Here is an 18,356-nt window from a genome sequence, read left to right on the forward strand (position 1 = left end):
ATGGCAAGTCTTCCTCCATCACCCTTTCTACTGCTGTAATACTATCCTTGACAAGCAATGCCACACCTCCCCCTCTTTTACCCCCATCTCTGACCCTACTAAAACATTTGAACTCTGGAATCTGCAACAGCCATTCCTGTCCCTGTTCTACCCACGTCTCTGTAATGGCCACAACATCGAAGTCCCAGGTACCAACCCATGCTGCAAGCTCACCTACCTTATTTCTTATACTTCTGGTATTGAAGTATACACACTTCAAGCCACCTTCCTGTTTACAGACACCCTCCTTCGAGATCGATGCCATGTTCCTAACCTCCCTACACTCAAGGTCCTGTACCGTAAAGCTACACTCCAGGTTCCCATGCCCCTGCAGAGTTAGTTTAAACCCTCCCAAAGAGCACTAGCAAACCTCCCCCCAAGGATACTGGTGCCCCTCAGGTTAAGGTGTAGACCATCCTGTTTATAGAGGTCCCACCTTCCCCAGAATGAACCCCAGTTATCCAAGTACCGAAATCCCTCCCTCCTGCACCACCCCTGTAGCCACGCATTTAACTCTTCTCTCTCCCTATTCCTCGACTCTCTATCACGTGGCACGGGTAACAAACCAGAGACAACAACTCTGTTCGTTCTAGCTCTGAGCTTCCAACCTAACTCCCTGAAAGCCTGTCTAACATCCTCACCCCTCTTCCTACCTATGTCGTTGGTGCCAACGTGGACCACGATCTGGGGCTGCTCCCCCTCCCCCTTAAGGACCCGGAAAACACGATCAGAGACATCACGTACCCTTGCACCTGGGAGGCAACATACCAATCGTGAGTCTCTGACGCCCCCGCAAAACCGCCTATCTGTGCCCCGAACTATTGAGTCCCCATTAACTATCGCTCTACCTTTCACCACCCTTCCCTTCTGAGCAACGGGGACAGTTGTGAGGAGGGTGCAAGGAGACTTGGCCAAATTGAATGAGTGTGCCATCACATGGCCACAGTAATACAATGGGGCTAAATGTGATGTTATGCACTTTGGTTTGAAAAACTGAAAGCCAGAGTATTATTTAAAATGGCAATATATTGATAAGCATGGATGTACCAAGGATGTACATAATCAATGAAAGTATAAAGGCAGATGCAGCAAGCAATTAGGAAGGCGAATGGCATATTGGCATTCGTTGCAGAAGGGTTTGAGTTCAGAAGTGAAGATGTCTTACTGCAGCTAATTCAGGGCCTTGGTGAGACTTCATGTGGTGTACTGCATGCAGTGTTGGTCTCCCTCCCTTCCTGAGAAAGGATATATTTGCAAAACGATGGTGTAGTGAGGTTCATTAGGTTGATACCACGGACGTGAAGATGTCCTATGAGGAGAAACTGGATGGACTGGGCATGTATTCACAAATGTTTAGAAGGGTGACAGGGAATCTGATTGAAATGTGTAACATTCTAACAGGACTGGGCAGACTTGATGCAGGGAGGGTGTTTTCCCTTGCTGGGAATCTAAAACCAGGAGATGCAGTCTCATGATAAATGATAGGCCATTTAGGACTGAGATAAGAAAAATTTCTTCACTCAAAAGGTGATGAATCCGTGGAATTCTCTACCACAGAAAGCAGTGGCGGTTAAATCACTGAACATGGTCAAGAAAGAGGTTGATACATTTTTACATATTAAAGGCTTCAAGGAGGATGGGAAGAAAGCTGGAATATGGTACTGAGATAAAGCATTAGCTAAGATGAGGCTCAAAGGAATGAATGGCTTACTCCCAATTTATAAGTCAACGTGGTACAATGCCCTAGAACCAGTGGTGACCCATGTTCTCATTCTCACAGCTTCATAAAATATATCAAACTAATACCTGACTGGTGTGAATAAATTCCCTAATCCCAGAAAATTCTGTTGATCACCAAATTACTAATGATTTTTGTTAAATCGATCTTTTTTCTAGGAAAACAAGTCCAGGTTCCTCTCTTTATACATCAAGGGCATTGCAGAGCATTTGATGAAGACAGCATTAAAGTTGATTTGCCCTTTTACTACGTTCATATACATGGCCTCACTAGCAATAGTCACTGGATAGCCAGCAGAATAAAGAATAACTTGATTTTTTTTCTCTCATGTTGCACAGTTAAGTGTTACACCTCTATCAATGCCTCAAAAGTGGTGGGTGTATTCATCAACCAATAAATTTCACATCTGAAATCTTCCTGACCATGTGACAGAACTGTAACAAAGGAATTACATCTGTGATAAATTTGTTACAACTTAATTTATTCTCAACTGTTTCATGATTTTTAAGTCCAGCGACTTGGAATGACCACTCGTATGAATTAAAAATCAAATAATGTGCACAATACAAAAAGCACTTTATTTTGGCATCAATGCCATTTCAGAGAAGCAATCAGAAACATTTCCATTTTAATACAGGAATTTAGCATATTACACAAACCTCAATGTCTCTCCTACTGATGTTAGAAGCAAAATATTTATACAGCCCTGCAATGAGAAGAATTTTTAAATTTACAACAACAGAAATATTAAGATTAAAAGTTTTCAACAAAGGGAACTATAGTTTTACTTGCAATGTGCAGGCAGTCAATCCATGCACATTATTAAAATTAATGTTCACAACTGTGTCACACATGGTAGTCAAAGTAATGCTCCTACATGACTGGAATCATGACATATTTGTTTCACTGCGGATGTGATGATGTATATAATATCTGTTTGTGTCTGGCATGGTTGCAACTTTGTTTTGTTTAAGATACAAAGTGACATGGATAGAATCATGACATATTGTGCAAGTTGGTGCTACTACCTCTTATTACTATCCAGTGCCTGCTACTGGTAAGGCCATGTATATGAACTTAGTAAAAGGGCAAATCAACTCCAATGTTGTTTTCATCAAATGCTCTGCAATGCCCTTGATATATAAAGAGGGGAGCGAGTGACCTGGAAGTGTCTTCCAGAAGAAAGAAGATCGGTTTAACAAAAATCATTAGTAATTCAGCATCTTAGGTTTGGCAGAGTACTAGTGAAATTCCGATTTAACTGAGTTTTCTACTAATTTTATGCTGAAGCTTAAGGCAGTCAATCAAAAGATATCCTGAGGAATTTTTAGTTGATGATCTCAATAGTCAACAAAATTATTTTTATGGTATAGAAGCTAGGTATGTGCAATTTTTCCAAACGTGTATGATTTTGCACATATAGGGAGCTTTTTCAATTGTATTACAATATTAAGCTCCAGGGCATGAAAAATTTATTCATTAATTTATTCAATGAATGAGAGGATGATGACTGCAGAAAAGATAATAAATTTTTAAAGCTACTGCAGTTGTGACTATTGCTTAACATGATCTTTATCTGCCAGTTCAACTGCAAAGGAGCTTTCTGTTATCTCATGCTCCTCTATCCTCCTCACAGGATATTAATTTTACAAGGAATGAATTCAAGATCAACATAGCCCTCTGACATCCTAAATTACTAATCTGGCTACATTAAAATATTGATGAAATGCCTCAAAAATAAAACAAGGTCAATGTAATTCAGCATGCTGGAATTATACTGGGCATTTTGATACAAACCCTATGGGTCACAAAGATAGCAGTTACAAGGTTTTATAGAGAAGTTGGGAATAAGTTGTACATCTGATGCATTATATTCTAGGAATGCAGCCTCTTTCTAAAGCTTGTGGATATTGATGGCTGTAACATAGAAATTCCATAACCAACACAATAGGTTCACAGATAGAGGCTGGAATCTCATCCATTTTGCTTCTAATTCACTAGCATTTGTAGGACATGCTCATTCCGAATTAAACTCTATTTCTTTAGCTTTCTGCCACTGTTGCTCATAAATTTGATAAATGCAACCAGACTGTGCTGACTTCACTTTGCACTTTGTTGGAGTTATGTCAGAAAATGTCTGGGCGGCTTCAGTTTAAAATGGTGGCAGAGGTAGTAGCACCAACTGGCACAATATGTCATAATTCCATCCATGTTACTTTGTACCTTAAACAAAAGGAAGTCGCAACCATGCCACACAGAAACAGATATATATACATCATCACACCATAACATACGCAGTGAAACAAATATAACCAATTGTCAAATCAACATCCTTGCTGCCTCAGGATGGCACCACGTTACATAGATTTAAGTGAATGGACAAATGTATTCTGAGTTCAACTAATACTCTCAGACCATGCCGACATGCAAGGGTTCTTTGATTTTTGAACACCATGGACAGGTATCACTATCAGCTAGCATGGTGTTGCCAAATAGTTGCTTAACCAACTTATTCGTACAAATGCCCATATTATTATTACACCACAAGTCAATAAATATCATTCCTTTAATTTGAAAGAATTCTATTTAGAAGCTTGAATATAGATGTTAATCTCCATCCCTTATGTTATTCATGATCAAAATATGATGTGGAGGTGCCGCTGTCGGACTGCTGTGGACAAAGTTAAAAATCACACAACACGAGGTTATAGTCCAACAGGTTTATTTGGAAGTGCTGCTCCTTCATCAGGCAGCTTTGGATCAGGATCATAAGACACAGAATTTATTGCAAAAGATTACAGTGTCATGCAAGTGGACGACACGGTGGCTCAGTGGTTAGCACTGCTGCCTCACAGCATCAGGGACCCGGGTTTGATTCCCGCTTTGGGCGACTGTCTGTGTGGAGTTTTCACATTCTCCCTGTGTCTGCATGTGTTTGCTCCTGTTTCCTTCCACAATCCAAAGATGTGCAGGTTGGGTGAATTGGCCATGCTAAATTGCTCACAGTGTTAGGTGCATTAGTCAGGGGTAAATATGGGGAATGGTTCTGGGTGGGTTACTCTTCGGAGGGTCATTGTGGACTGTTGGGCCAAAGGGCCTGTTTCTGTACTGTAGGGAATCTAAACTGAAACGATATGTTGAATAAACTTAGATTGCTGTTAAGTCTTTCAACTTTTAGAATAGATTGCAGGTTTTGGTTCATTAATATGTAAATCCCAGAACTTCTTTCCAGTCACATTCTCAAGCTAATTTAAGGTTATATTAAAAAAGTGACATCTCAGCTCAGACCATTCATTAAAGGTGTGAGGTTAGAGTCTGTCTGTATCCCAGTCTTGAGCCAGACTGGTTCTATTTCCAAAGTAGAAATTTATAAAATGTTACATGGATTGACTGCCTGCAGATTTTGTGCTTTTTGAGCAAAATAGAATGTATCTGCAAATATAATTCTGTAAATGCAAATTCACCCCAGATTTATGTGTGTGTGCGTGCATGTGAGGGGGAGAGAGAGAGAGTGAGTGTGTGTGTGTGTGTGTGTGTGTGTGTGTGTGTGTGTGTGTGTGTGTGTGTGTGTGTGTGTGTGTGTGTGTGTGAGAGAGAGAGAGAGAGAGAGAGTGTGTGTGTGGAAGTGAGGGTGAGTGCATGCGAGAGTGTGTGCTAATGTGTGTGCATACTTGGTACAGAATGTGCATGAGTGTGACAGAGTATAAGCCTGTGAGAGGGTGCATGCCTGGGTGAGAGTGTGGAGGTTGTATGTGTGTGTGTCTGACAGACAGCATTTGTATGTGCGAGTGTTTGCGTTTATAAGAGTGTAGGTGTGCGTGTGCTTGTGTATGTGTCTCTGCATTGTTCAGTGGGGTCACCTCTAGTGTGACATGAACCCAAGGTCCCGGTTGAGGTCATCCTCATGGGTACTGAATTTGGCTATCAGCCTCTGCTTGGCCACTCTGCGTTGTTGCATATCCCGAAATCCGTCTTGGAGGATGGTCACTTGAAGATCCGAGGCCAAATGTGCCTGACCGCTGAAATGTCCCTGACTGGGAGGAACATCCCAATCTGGCGATTGTTGCGCAGTGTCCATTCATCTGTTGTTGTAGCATCTGCTTGGTCTCGACAATGTACCATGCCTCAGGACATCCTTGCCTGCCACATTGGCCAGGTCACATGAGTACCTGCCACGTACATAGTGGGTGGTGTCCCCACGTGTAACGGTGGCATCCATGTCAACACTCTGACATGGCTTGCAATGTTTGCCATGAGAGGGTTGTCCAATGTTGTGGTCGATGTCGTCCTGAAGGCTGGGCAGTTTGCCGTGAGCAGTTTGCTGCTCGTTGGATGCTGCCTGAACTGCTGTGCTCTTCCAGCACCACTAATCCAGTAATTGCCGTGAACAATTGTCTGTTTAAGGTTTGGTAGTTGTTTAAAGGTGAGAAGTGGGGGCGTAGGGAAGGGCTTGGCAAGGTGCTCATCTTCATCGATAATATACTGCAGGCTGCGAAGAACATGGCATAGTTTCTCCATTTCCAGGAAGTACTGGACAATGATGGGTACCTTATCAGTTGCATCCGTGCCTGTCTCCTGAGGAGGTCATTACGGTTTCTCACTGTGGTACGTCTGAACTGACAATCGGTGAGTCGAGCATCGTACCCTGTTCTTATGAAGGCGCTCTTCAGCACCTTCAGGTGTCTGTCATGTTCCTCCTCATCTGAACAGACCTCGTGTATGCATAGGGCTTGTCCATAAGGAATGATGCGCGCGCACGCACTCACACATACACACACACACACACACACACACACACACACACACACACACACTCTCTCTCTCTCTCTCGCTCGCTTTCTCTCTCTCTCTCATGCATGCACACACGCATAAGACTATGGGGTGAACTTGCATTTGCAGAATTATATTTGCAGATTCATTCTACTTTGTTCAAAAAGGCAGTCATTGTATGCAGTCCATCCATGTAATATTTTATAAATTCCTACTGTGGAAACAGAACCAGTCTGGCTCAAGATTGGAATACAGACAGACTCTAACCTCACACCTTTAATGCATTGTCTGAACTGAGATGTCACCTTTATTTAAAATAAAACCTTACGTTATCTCGACAATTCTGTATCTTATAATCCTGCTCCACAGGATCATAAGATACTCCTATTGAACTATAACTTGGTGTTGTTAAAAATCACACTATGAACAAATTAGGAAACATATTTGCATTTTATCACTTAAATAAACCAGAGGCAAGTTTGTGACACATAGCACTGCCACAATCAGTATTGCAAGGTATACAGTACTAACTTATGAGAATAATCTGTGTCAACAAAGGTACTAGCAAGGCTTTCCTTTCACTGAAGGACTGATGGTACATTAAGGATTACCTGCAGTGTACAATTATACTATGAATGCAGTATCATTCTCTCAGAATGATCTCACCTGATTGTCTCCATACAGAATCATACAGTCATCTTCACCTGTGGAGCTGGAGAATACAGGAAGTTAAATTTATGCTTTTACTTGAGAGACTGCCATCACTCTTCAGAGATAATTTGACCATGTTGTAACAAAAGAGACCTTTATATCTTGTTCCGGTTCAATAACACTGCCAGTAATCCTAAGGACATCTACAGCATTCCATTATTTTTAAATGAAAATGTCATGGAATATTCTCATTTTAATGTTATAAGTTCTCTAATGGTACTGAAGCATAATATTGGTAATAATGTAGGAAATAATGGAGTGCTGTGATTTATTGGGAAAGAGGTTGGTTCAGTACTAATGACATTAAATGCATTTATTTCAATGTTACAGTATAAGCTGTACATGATTTTGATATCTTCTGAAAATTCCAATTGATTATGCACTAAGTACTATTTCACCAGCTGATATTTCCTACCAGTAGTCAAGCTGTAATGGTCCTGTTTCCAAACCAGTAACCTGACAATATGGCTCCAAGGTAGACAGCTCATAAATCTGAATTTCCCGATCACTATGTTGAAAAAGTTAAAGAAACACAAAATGTCATTTTGCAGTATCTCCAAGCTATCTAGTTTATCAATAATATGCAGCATACACCAAAAAACCCCGTACCCAGTACTCAGGATGAACTTGTTATATTGCGACATGATGGTGAAGTCAGTTATCCATTTAGGTTTTCGGCCAGTGGGCCTCTCCTGAAAAGTAAAACTAGTGGAGTTATCATGCCAGCTTGTAATGGGTAAGTGTTCACTTTAATAAACAAATGTTATATCTCACAAACAAATAACGCAATAACAGTGACCTATGATCATTCAGGATCATCTGCCACCTTAGTGTAAGTCCAAACTACAGCAGTTGAGATTCATTTCCAATTTTATAATATTTTCTCACTGTCTAATATGGTGTTGCTCCATTGACACTATCACATCCTTGGAGTATTACATATAAATAGCCAAAAAGTTCTTCATTTGTGGATTGTTGAATTTGAAAATTTTGATACAGGTTCCAACACTATTCTAGCATTTCATCAACTGGTTTACTATCTGAAGAAAAATCTGAAGAGTCATGAACTGACTTTGAAGTAGAAAACTTCTTCAAGGCTTTAGTGTTCTGCACGTCTGTCATTATAATATCATTACTGACAAGGTCTCCTAAAAAGCAAATAGATTCTATGGAGAATTCCTACATATTCAGAAAGGTGAGCTTTAGGACTACATTCACTCTCTATCATATTGCTCAGCTGTTTTCCCATGAATCAATATGTCATTCATGTGACGTATGACTCAGAAAAGAACCTTTTAAAATATTGGACCTTGTCTGTTGAAAAATCTCTGTGTGGCTGTAATGATCCCAAATCGTTCAAATGGAGTCACAAATTTGGGTAAGTAATCTGAATCGTTTGTTCAAAGGCATCTGCCAGAATCCACTGTTTACCTCGAGTTTCCTGAAAACTTTGCTTTTGGTTAATTTAGCTAGATTCTCATCAACTGTTGAATTTCTCTCACCATCACCTTGTTGAACTGTAAAGTCTACATAAATCTGAATGGATCCATTAGGTTTAGGCACAGTAGCCATGCCTGAGCACGACACAGCAAGTTTCAGAAGTGATGTCCATTTTGGCCATCTGTGAAAGTAGCTCCTCAATTTGTTCCATTAAAGGATGTGGACTCTTCTTGGATTTAAGGAGATACAATGATTTAGCAGCCAAAATACAGAATCCCTGTCTTGTCATCATAAAAACAGAGGATTCCTGTCTTTTTCACTGCTTCACAAGATGAATCCCACGATTGTGCCATTAATAAATGATCCCCATTTCATTTTCTGAATGAATCCTGCTGCCTGCACCAATAAAACATGATATCTGCATTTTAAACATTTATTCTGGATTGTTCTCACTGTCCATGACTGTGCCCACTGTCTAATGAGGCTCACTTTCTTTCTTTTTAAGTGCATGCTTCGTCCACTTTAAAGACAGTTTTAATAAAGCATCCTGTGACCTTAATAAAGTTGACTAGCTCTCTCCTTTCATTACATCAGGACTGCTCAGGTTTCCAATATGCCTCTTTGTCACTTTAATTCAGACTTAATTTCATCTCGAGGATTGTTAAATGTTAATCTCTTCCTAGGCATTCACTGCCTGCATAAGGATTGATGTAAAGGTGAGTTTGAAGATGCTGAAAAATCTTTAGATCTCCACCACTGCATGTTGTATGAGGTAGCTGAACACCACTGTTCACTATATTGTATTGACATCTCACCATCTGGTAGGTGTACTGCCACAAAACTCTAAATATAGGAGCCTACAGGATCTAGGGTGGTAGAGGACAGCCACTTCCTGGTCTAATCAGAAGAGGATTTTGTATTGAACAAAATGTAGTTTACTGCAATGAATTACAAGTTACGTTGATACAATCGACATTGTTACAGAGACTATGAGGATGACCGTGAAGCTAGGTCTCCATTCCTTTGAAATCCTAAGGTGCCCTGCACATGTTCATGTGACATAGTACTGCATGGTGCTTAAGGCACTCCTTGGAATTAAATCTTTCAAACCTTTAAAAATACTAATTAGTTTTTTTGGCTCCCAAGGGAGTGGGAATCAAACTGGGATTAATTCTGAGCGACAAAATAATCCTATCATCACATTTTGTTCTATACAGTTGAGATGTGCTAGAAAATGTGCTGAAAAACACACAATGAAATTTGAAAAATGCCCAAAGTGTAAATTTCAGGTATAAGTTGCTTGGTACAACTAAAACAGTGCATCACCTCTATGACACACTTGAGGCAATATAGGATATAACAGAACCAAAACTGGAGCTCAATGCTGTACGTCCGAGCAATCACATGAATACATTTACAATTCTACTGATGACACATTGATCAAATGATTTTATTAGAAATCTATTGACGTGAGTTTCATGATTGGGAAGAGCTACTTGTTCTGGATTGTTATTAACTACATACGTACAAAGAGTCTCCTGGTTCGTTTCAGCTTTAGCTCAGCTGACCAGAAGGAAATGATTCCATCCTCTCGCATCATGATGAAAGTATCGTCAGGAGTGTAGCAAATACGGAGGATCTGCCCTGCATGAGAAAACTCTCTGACCATTGCAGGAAGGGCGAATGAAGTATGTTTTGATTGTGAGTTGGATTCTTCAATCTTCTTATACTTCAGTTGCATGTAGGTACAGAATTCATCCTGTCAAAGACATAGTTATTTTAACAGGAGAAAGGAACTATTGAAGACCACAGACTATTTAATGATATTCTTCTCCTCATATCCTCAATTCCAAGGGTTGAACAAAGACTTGATTTGATTGGTCATATGTATAGACAAAGTATTACAGTGGTTTGACATTGCTTTCTACAGGATAGTTGATCAGGAGTCTTTTCTGCTCGTATCACCTTCCATCAGGAGTATTGGAAGCACTGTAATCAACCTGCCTGGTCGACATTATGAATAGATTGAGGGGTCCTACTAGGGTCTTAAACGAAGTCACTAAATGAAATAACTGATGCTTTGGTTTTGATTTTCCAAAAAAACCATCGGATTCAGGGAACGTTCCTTTGATTGGAAAATAGCTAATGCAATTGCTTTACGCAAAAAGGGGTGAGGAAGGTGAGGGAGGCAGAAATCTGGAAACTAGAGGTAAATTAACTTAACATCTGTCATCAGAAATATGCTGGAAGCCACTATTAAAGACATTTTAATAGGGCATTTGGATAAGTTCAAGATAATCAAGCAGAGCCAACATGGTTTTCAGGCTGGCAGAATTCAACAAGTGTGCCACAGAGGTCAGGCCTCAACTCTTTACAATGTAGATTAATGATTTGGATGAAGAGATTGAAGGTGTGATACCTAAATTTAGTATCATAGAACAGAACTGAATCCCTACACTGTGGAAGCAGGCCATTCGGCCTATTGACTCCACACCAACTCTCTGAAAAGCATTCCACCCAGATTCACCACCCCAATTCTAATTCCCATGGCTACTCCACCCAACCTACACATCCCTGTACATTACAGGGCAATTTACCATGGCCAATCCACCTAATGTGCACAGTTTTGGACCGTGGGAGGAAACTGCAGCAGTGCTAACAACTGAGCCACCATGCTGCAGATAGGTAGGAAAGTTAGTTGTGAAGAGGACATAAGGAACCATCAAAGAGATATAGATAGATTAAGTAATTGGGCTAAGATCTGACAAATGGAGTACAATATGACAAAGTGTGAAATTGTCCATTTTGTCAGAATGAAAGAAAAAAAAGCACATTTATCTAAAAATAAGGGGGTGCCCATTTAAAATGGAGCAAAAGAAACATGTTTTTCATTCAGTGTTGGAATTCTCTTTCTCAAAAGGCAATGGATACAAAATCTTTAAACATTCTTAAAGTAGAGGTAGATAGCTTCATTACCAAGGGGATGAAAGACTACCAAGCATATAGAAGACCATAGATTTGAGGTTAAAATTAGATCAGCCATTATTGTATTGAATGGTGGAGCAGGCCTGGAGTGCAGACGGCCTTCTCTTGTTCCTTGCTCATATGTTTATACCACGACGTCACATGATTTGATCAGCTACTGATAAAAGTGAATGAATATCATCAGTGCTGCAGTTTGTCTGAACAATGACAAAATTGGAGCTTTAAAAATCCATCAACTCCATCATTAATTTTGCCATTTTTCTTCCAGTTCTCTGAAACAACAATTCATCAATGGAGCTCACCTGGCTTTCCCCATAGCCCAATATTATTTTCTTAAAGCATTTTCTAGAAAGTTGGATACAATATGTGGCACAATCCCCCTCATAATTCCATCTACGTTGTGGAGAAGGTAGCAATAGAGAATAAAAGTACATTCAGGCTCAATGACATACTTGTACCTCATTGCCTGACCTATCCTCACCTTTACCAAGATAGTCACTGATGATCTTTCTCCATCCATTTATTGCAAATGATGTTCTCAGCAAAATATCCTGCCATTTTTTGATACCTTCGCTAGCCACCATAAGGAATGTGAAGTTAAGCCGAAGCTGAAGTTCATGACGTTCATGAATGATTCAAGGACAGAGAGGGGTTTGGGGCAGTCTCTTCTTTCTCCAGCTTTCCCTTTCCTTACCTTGCTTTGTGAACCTCTTGTGGTACTGCAGAGTAGCCCCATTGCAACACCAGGATTATAGAGCTGGCTGACGGCAGGATCTCTCTTACAGCATAATGACTACTGTTAATATTGGATGGCCAACTTCCCCAACTAATGGATTCAAGACAATGGTAGGAATCATAGAATCCCTACAATGTGGAAGCAGGCCATTCAGCCCATTGAGTCCACAAAAACCCTCTGAAGAATATCCCAATCAGACCCATCCCCGACTATCTTATACTTCTAACTCTGCATTTCCCATGGTTGATCCGCCAACCCTGCACATCCCTGGACACTATGGGTAATTAGCATTGCAATCCACCTAACAAGCACATCTTTGGGCTATGGGAAGAAACTGGAGCACCCACAGGAAATCCATGCAGAAAACGTGCAAACTCCACACAGACAGTCGCCCAAGGATGAAATCGAACCTGGGTCGCTGGTACTGTGAGGCAGCAGTGCTAACTACTGTCCCCCCGCCTCACTAAAACATTGCCATTAGGAAGAGAATATTAATCTGTTCATACTGATGCATGAATTAAATAATTAATCCAAATTCATTATTGATGGCAGAGCTGGTGATGTGACAAGGCTGCAGCTCCTGGACTGCAGTGAACTACAGACAGTACATGCACCAGGGAGGGGAAAAGTTACCTTGATTATTTCTACCAGGAGGCAGTCACATCAGTTAGGATAGGGTCTTCCGATTGGTCAGTGGCCAGGCACAGGAAAGAATGACGACAAGTGAGGCAGACCAGAGGTCAAAAGTGCAGGAGTGTCAACCTCTGTCCAAGATACTCTCACCTGTTTGAATGAGAGCTGGGACAGCAGGGAGGTTGTGTCTGTTGACCATGACACAATGATACAGAAGCCATTGAAATCTAATAATTGGGGATTCACACCATTGTTTGCAGCAAAGACCAAGAGTCCACAAGACTGCATTACCTGCCAGGTGACAGGCCTAGGGAATCTATTCATAGAACAGAGAACAATACAGCACTGAAAAGGCCCTTCAGCCCTCGATGTTGCACTGACCTGTGGAATTGATCAGAAGCCCATCTAACCTACACTATACCAATACCATCCATATATTTATCCAATGACTATACAAGTGCCCTTGCATTTGATGAGTCCACTACTGTTGCATGACCTCTATTCCTGATGAAGGGCTTTTGCCCGAAACATCGATTCTTCTGCTCCTCGGATGCTGTCTGACCTGCTGTGCTTTTCCAGCACCACTCTAATCTAGACTCTGGTTTCCAGAATCTGCAGTCCTTGTTTTTACCTTTACTGTTGCATGCAGGCCAATCCATGCCCTTCTGTATAAAGAACTTACCTCTGCCATCTGTCCTATATCTATCACCTCTCAATTTAAAGCTATGTCCCCTCATGCTAGCCATCACTATCTGAGGAAAAAGACTCACTGTCCACTCTATCTAACCCTCTGATCACCTTGTATGTTTCTATTAAGTCACCTCTTAACCTTCTTCTCTCCAATGAAAACAGCCTCAAGTCCCTCAGCCTTTCCTCAAAAGATCTTCCCTCCATACAAGGCAACACCCTAGTAAATCTCCTCTGCATCATTTCCACGTTCTTCCTATAATGCGTTGACCAGAACCATACGCAATAGTCCAAGTGTGGCCACATCCAGAGTTTTATACAGCTGCAACATGTCCTTATGGCTCTGAAACTCAATTCCTCTACCAATAAAGGCTAACACACTGTATGCTTTCTTAACAACCCAATCAACCTGAGTGGCAACTTTCAGGGATCTATGCACATGGACATCGAGATCTCTCTGCTCATTCATATGACCAAGAATCTTACCATTAGCTCAGTACTCTGTATTCCTGTTACTCCTTCCAAAGTGAATCACCTCATGCATGTCTGCATTAAACTCCATTTGCCACCTCTCAGCCCAGTTCTGCAGCTTATCTATGTCCCTCTGTCAGCTGCAACATCCTTTCGCACTGTCCATGACTTTAGTGTCATCTGCAAATTTATTAACCCATCCTTCTACATCCTCATCCAGGTCATTTATAAAAATGACAAACAGCAGTGGCTCCAAAGCAGATCCCTGCAGTACACCACTAGTAACTGAACTCTGGGATGAACATTTTCCATCAACCACCACCCTCTATCTTCTTTCAGCTGGCAAACTTCTGATTCAAACCGCTAAATGACTCTCAATCCCATGCCTCTGTGTTTTCTGCAACAGCCTATTGTGGGAAACCTTATGAAACTCATTACTGAAATCCATGTACACCACATCAACTGCTTTTCCCTCATCCACCTGTTTAGTCACCTTCTCAAAGAACTCAATAGGATTTGTGAGGCATGACCTACCCTTCACAAAACCATGTTGACTATCCCTAATCAAATTATTCCTTTCTAGATGATTATAAATCTTATTTCGTCTAACCCTTTCCAACAATTTACCCACAACTAAAGTAAGGCTCATGAGTCTATAATTACTAAGATTGTCTCGACCAAGGGGACAACATTAGCTCTCCTCCAGTCTTCTGGCATTATTCCTGTAGATAATGCCAACATAAAAGTCAAAACCAAAGGCTCTGCAATCTCCTCCCTAGCTTCCCAGAGAATCCTAGGATAAATCCCATCCACCCCAGGGGACTTATCTATTTTCACACTTTCCAGAATTGCTAACACCTCCTCCTTATGAGCCTCAATCATGTCTAGTCTAATAGATTGTATCTCCATATTCTCCTCAACAACATTGTCTTTTTCCTGTGTGAAAGAAAAGAAACTTGCAGTGGGAGGGAGAGAATCTGGTGGTCTTGGTCTATGGAGATACAGCTGACATAGGTAGACTCAATAAAGAAGATCTGCATAGTGTGCACACATGCTTGAAAACAGGAATGGGAGAGGCAGGCTCATTGCTCACAGCGCTGCAGAAAGGAGAGGCTGTCCTATTGGGATTGTCTTTAGCAGAAATATGCTGCAGACAGTCATGGAGTCATTGTCATAGAGATGTACAGCATGGAAACAGACCCTTTTGTCCAACTCATCCATGCCGACCAGATATCCTAACCTAATCTAATCCCACCTGCCAGCACCCAACCCATATCCCTCCAAACCCTTCCTACTTATACACCCATCCAAATGCCTTTTAAATGTTGCAATTGTACCAGCCTCCACCACTTCCTCTGGCAGCTCATTCCATATACGTACCACCCTCTGTGTGAAAAAGTTGCCCCTTAGGTCTCTTTTATATCTTGCCCCTCTCACCCTAAACCTATGCCCTCTAGTTCTGGACTCCCCAACCCCCAAAGACTCCCTGGACTCCCCAACCACTGATTTACCCTATCCATGCCCCTCATGACTTTATAAACCTCTATAAGGTCACCCCTCACCCCTCAGCCTCCGACGGTCCAGGGAAAACAGCCCCAGCCTGTTCAGCCTCTCCCTATAGCTCAACTCCTCCAACCCTGGCAACATCCTTGTGTTCTTGCAGATCACATATCTAGAGAAGTAGGGGGACTTTTAAACTAAATAGTGGATGCAAGGTATCGAATGGGGAGGGATGTGTTTTACCAAAGAATAGAAATGAGGGAAAATGAGATTTTGCAACCCATTCCATCAGAAGGCAGTGAAAGCAGTCATTCAAAAGTTTTAAGGCAAAAGTAGATAAATTATTCTTAGGCAAGGGAATCAAAGGTTACTGAGGAAACGTGAAATTCGAAATACAAGCAGATCCAGTCCTGATCTAATTGAATTGCAGAGCAGGCACAAGGGGCTGAATATTCCACCTCTGCGTTTACTTCTTCTTCATATTATCCACAACCAGCAGGTATGCTCATTAAGAATGACTAAAATTAAAGGCAATTATCAATTTTCCTGATGTTTCTTGGAGCAAATCTTAGACACAATGTCTTTCTTCCCCAGACCAGACCAAATTCAATAACCTCACCAAAGGCAGAAGGAGGCCACTTCATTTACACAGTGAAGTAAACTTTAGTCTTTATTGGGTGAATGAATTGGCAAGGCAGGTTGGCCTCCCGCGTCGAACCTGCCCATGGTTCTCTCCACTGAGATCAATGAATGAGCTGGTGCACTATCTCCCCATATATAGTACCTGGGCATGTGCAAAGGAGCTATGACACCATGATATTGGATCACATGAACTTGGTGTATAGGGCTTCAGATAAGATGCCCTTTATTACCACTATAAAAGTTATGTTCAATAAAGCCTTTTGCTCTGCACTCAAAATATAGACAGCACATTACAATATTATATTTAGGCCTCTCAATTTTACATACCTCAATTAAGTTGCCCCTCAGCTTCCTCCAACTACCCAAGCTTATACAATGTTTATTCACAGGTAAAATTTCCCAATTCTGGTAACTGGCCAAACAGTTCCAGAAATGTTATTTTGTCCATTCTTAAAGAAATTGAGTCAACTCATGAAAGAGAGTTGTTAACCTTTGATCATGATTGGTCGTGTGACTTGAACTGTACACATTTATTTAGCTTTCTCACAACTAACTTCAGTGATAATTCTGACAACCACCTGCTTTGATGATGATAACACCAAAACCTCATTTAGATCACACACCAGCTGCTCTCCATTTAGCTGCTCCAATGTACATAAATGCTGTTGTGTCAGACGTGGTTCAGTTGGTAGCACACACACGTGTCAGAAGGGTGTAGGTTCAATTTACACTCCAGAATTTGACCACAACCACAGTGATATACCAGGGACGTACTGCACAGTCCAAGGTGCCATCTTTCAAATGAGTTGTTAAATCAAGGTCCCAGTTACTTCTTGGATGGACATAAAGGATTCCATGGCGCATTTTGGAATAACTGCAATGTGGTTGATTCTTAATTGCCCTCTAGGCAATTAGGGATGGGCAATAAATGCTGGTCCAGCCAATGACACCCACATCTGAATAAAGAGAAAAAATATTCTATGCCTTCTGAGTCTCCGTGGCTTCTTGCTATCAATTAAATTTCATTTCTTACTAACAAGGCAACTCTGTCCCATTTGTTTGTCTGCCTGTCCTTTCCTTGGATCCTTGGATATTTAGTTCCAAGCCCTGATCTCCTTGTATTCACATCTCTGTGAAGCCCACAACATTGTACCTGCTAATTTCAATCTGTACTACAAGCTTATTTACATTATTTTGTCTATTGCATACATTTTATTAGAACACACTCGATCCTGTGTTAACTGTCCCCCTTTCTCATAGTTGTCCCCTTATCTATCTGAAGTTAGATTCCTGACCCTTTCCGTACTCTCTGTCCTATTACTTGTTCTGGAAACCATTAACAACCTCTCATAAGCCCTCACAATCACTTAGAGTGGCAGATGGAGTCTACTTTAGATAAATGTGAGGTGCTGCATTTCGGAAAGGCAAATCAGGGCAGGATTTATACACTTAATGGCAAGGTCCTGGAGAGTGTTGTTGAACAATGAGACAATGGAGTACAGGTTCATAGTTCCTTGAAAGTGGAGTCACAGGTCGATAGGATAGTGAAGAAGGCAAGAGGTACACTTGCCTTTATTGGTCAGTGCATTGAGTATAGGTGTTAGGAGGTCATGTTGTGGCTCTACAGGACATTAATTAAGCCACTTTTTGAATGTTACATTCAATTCTGGTCTCCCTGCTATAGAAAAGATGTTGTGAAACTTGAAAAGGTTCAGAAAACATTTACAAGATGTTGCCAGGATTGGAGGGTTTAGGCTATAGGAAGAGGCTGAATAGACTGGGGCTGTTTTCCCTGGAGTTTGAGGGGTGACTTTGTGGAGGTTTATAAAATCGTGAGGGGCATGGATAGGGTGACTAATTGAAATCTTTTCTCCAAAGTAGGGGAGCCCAAAACTAGAAGGCATAGATTTAAGGTGAGAGGGAAAAGATTTAAAAGGGACCTAAGGGGGAACTTTTTCATGTTGAGGGTGGTGCATGTATGGACTCAGCTGCTGGAAGAAGTGG

The 18,356-nt window shown here is 41.1% G+C and overlaps 1 protein-coding gene across 1 annotated transcript in view; it reads right to left on the minus strand.

The window, feature by feature from the left end:
- The window catches only part of wdr95 (WD40 repeat domain 95), a 131,090-nt gene that overhangs the window by 65,420 nt on the left and 47,314 nt on the right, over nt 1-18,356 (minus strand). The window contains exons 6-10 of the mRNA XM_072577260.1: nt 10,227-10,457; nt 7,868-7,950; nt 7,674-7,766; nt 7,214-7,259; nt 2,437-2,483 (exon numbers count right to left, since the gene is read on the minus strand). Of these exons, the coding sequence (XP_072433361.1) occupies nt 2,437-2,483; nt 7,214-7,259; nt 7,674-7,766; nt 7,868-7,950; nt 10,227-10,457 (500 nt within the window). The remainder of the gene's footprint in view (nt 1-2,436; nt 2,484-7,213; nt 7,260-7,673; nt 7,767-7,867; nt 7,951-10,226; nt 10,458-18,356) is intronic.

This window comes from Chiloscyllium punctatum, chromosome 9, assembly GCF_047496795.1.
Source record: "Chiloscyllium punctatum isolate Juve2018m chromosome 9, sChiPun1.3, whole genome shotgun sequence".
Classification (NCBI taxonomy): domain Eukaryota; kingdom Metazoa; phylum Chordata; class Chondrichthyes; order Orectolobiformes; family Hemiscylliidae; genus Chiloscyllium; species Chiloscyllium punctatum.